The following is a 2,500-nucleotide window of genomic DNA, read 5'->3' on the forward strand; positions in this document are numbered from 1 at the left end:
TGTTTTCTTAGGCCGCCTACCTCTATCGTGCCTCCCAGCAGACCAGTAGGCTACTGTAAACAAAAATTAAGACTAAAACGAGCTGTTGAAAAATATATATAAATATATAAAGTTTTCAGTGACAGTGAACACTGCAAAACTAACTAAAACTAAATAGAAGTAAAGGTCAAATCCGCTTAGTTGTAGTCCCACACAGATCATTTTGCAAAACTTAAACTACTTTTGCTCTTCTAAAACATTTCAGTTTAGAAATCAGAAACCAAACTGAAAAATTATAATGTTGAGCCGTTTCCAATAAACCAATTTTTCTTGTTGTCTCGCAGTTGCTTCGTGGCTCTCGCACGCATCCTTTATGCGCTGGGGCTTCGATGGCATGTTGCAAGTGCAGTTTGAGGGCCTTCAGTTACCCGTTACCATCGGCAACTTCACCTTCAACGTGGACGGAATACACGTGAGTGCCGAAGGAGAGTGTGTTGAACGACAGCATAGAGAGACTATTCCCTTTTTGAAATGTGTAAGGTTTAGCTTAGAAGCTGATGAAGTGAATGTGAATGCTTTGATTTCGCCATCTATCTATCTATTTTGTGTTTTGTTGATCTTGTGTGAGATCATTTCCACTTAGAATGAAATACTCTAGTCTCTCATATTAAAGGCATTTTCAAAATAACGTATAAGTCGATTTTGTTTCTTTTTTCGAACAGGTGGTGGAGGCAATGTATATGAACCAGTACCCTCTGTACTCTTGCTACATGGTCCTGATCGGAGTCTGCGTGGGCTTCATGATGCTCTACTATCTGGCGCTCAGGTACATCAAGCAGAAGTCCAGTCAGGACTGGTGATGAGGTTGGAGACGTCCACGCCTCTTTGCCCTACCAAAGACTGCCGCTGGATGGCAGCAGAGTATTGCATTCTTTCCCCAAACAAAATGTATCTCTTACTTCTCCCTCTCTACTGGCGCTAGGCTGGCAAAGGATTAAAACACTATTTCTGGCCGATATCCATCGACAGCTTTTGTTCTTGTCCCATTTTCATCTTTTTTTATATGGCTTAATCTTTTTGTATATTGTAAGATTATTAGGCTTGACAATGCACGGACCAGTGGTGGGTCTGAGTAAAGGATGCCAGGGTCAGTAAGTCACTCTAAGAGCGCTTGTATTATACAAATTGGAGATTATGTAAGTTTTGCACTGGTGCAAACGTCTGATAGCTGAACATGTTGCATATGTATTGAAATGATTAAAATGATGCAAACCTTAACCAATTAAAATATTTACATATTGTTCTGCACAAGTGCCACTCGTATTTCTGTTCCATGCCGAGTATCCACACTGAATCTCTCTCTCACACACATGCACACACAAACACACACAAACACAGTTAGACAAACAAAATTAAATGTCATTTGTTTATTACCATAAATACCTCTGTACATCATCTTCAAAATCATCAACTTCCTGGGACAAGGCTAACAAGTCTAACAGAATCACATTCATACACGTAATTTATACTTGTGCATAACTTACACATATAAAAAAAAAGAAGTCGTCAACATATTGGGAACGTCGCGGAGTCGGACGCTGGACAGATTCGGCGGCCTCAGTCGTCCCCGCGGAGTCGGACGGTGGACAGATTCGGTGTTCTCAGTCGTCCCCACTCTCGCTTTGGCCCTTCGTTTTCTCCCTCAGCTTGTTGGCGTAGAACTTAAACGACTCCTGCAGACCACAGAGAAAGAGTTGGGTGAGGAAACTACAGTAAAACACCGTGTTGGGTTTAAAACGCTGTGAGTGTGTGTGTATACCGAGTTGGGTTCAAAACGCTGTGAGTGTGTGCAGGCCATTCTGTATGCAGAGTTGGATTTAAAACATTGTGAGTTTAAAATAAATAAATAAATAAATACAACTCTAAACCGTGAGTGTGTGTGCGGACCATTGTGTGTATGCCGAGTTGGATTTAAAACATTGTGAGTTTAAAATAAATAAATAAATAAATAAAACTCTAAACCGTGAGTGTGTGTGTGGGCCATTGTGTATGCTGAGTTGGGTTTAAAACGTTGAGAGTTTAAAAAAATAAAATAATAAAAAAATAAAACGTTGTGAGTGTGTGTTGGCCATTGTGTATACGGAGTTGGGTTTAAAAGGAGCCTGACTAATTGAGTAGGCAGAATGAATGGGCACTGCAGGGCTCGCGTTTTGCTTTTGGGACGCGTGGAGCCCAATAGCCACCAGTTTAGTGAGTCGGTGAAACAATCGCGCCCAAATAAACTTCCTTCTCAAAACTCAGAGCCCAGACGCTTGCCAAATGTCTTGATTTTTCATCTCCCAAACCAAATTAACTTGTGCCTACACACACACACACACACACACACACACACACACACACACACACACACACACACACAGATTTACACTTCCCTTTCTCCCCCAAGTCCAGCTAATTAAACAAGCCTTTTGTCTCTTTTCTGATTTTACCCCCACCCACCACCCCTTTCCCCGTTTTGGAA

General features: G+C 41.4%; 2 protein-coding genes across 2 annotated transcripts in view; one reads left to right on the forward strand and one right to left on the reverse strand.

Annotated features, from left to right (window-relative positions):
- Positions 1-839, forward strand: part of abcg8 (ATP-binding cassette, sub-family G (WHITE), member 8) — a 10,173-nt gene extending 9,334 nt beyond the window's left edge. Inside the window, exons 12-13 of the mRNA XM_076285222.1 lie at positions 324-451; positions 702-839. Coding sequence (XP_076141337.1) covers positions 324-451; positions 702-839 — 266 coding nt within the window. The remainder of the gene's footprint in view (positions 1-323; positions 452-701) is intronic.
- A 552-nt stretch (positions 840-1,391) lies between these two features.
- lrpprc (leucine-rich pentatricopeptide repeat containing) overlaps positions 1,392-2,500 on the reverse strand; it is a 79,661-nt gene continuing 78,552 nt past the window's right edge. Inside the window, exon 38 of the mRNA XM_076286249.1 lies at positions 1,392-1,712. Coding sequence (XP_076142364.1) covers positions 1,641-1,712 — 72 coding nt within the window. The 3' untranslated portion in view covers positions 1,392-1,640. The remainder of the gene's footprint in view (positions 1,713-2,500) is intronic.

Source organism: Alosa pseudoharengus, unplaced genomic scaffold, assembly GCF_046254945.1.
Source record: "Alosa pseudoharengus isolate Yale_2024_CS ecotype anadromous, Long Island Sound unplaced genomic scaffold, YU_APseudo_1.1 YU_APseudo_1.1_scf_15, whole genome shotgun sequence".
Classification (NCBI taxonomy): domain Eukaryota; kingdom Metazoa; phylum Chordata; class Actinopteri; order Clupeiformes; family Clupeidae; genus Alosa; species Alosa pseudoharengus.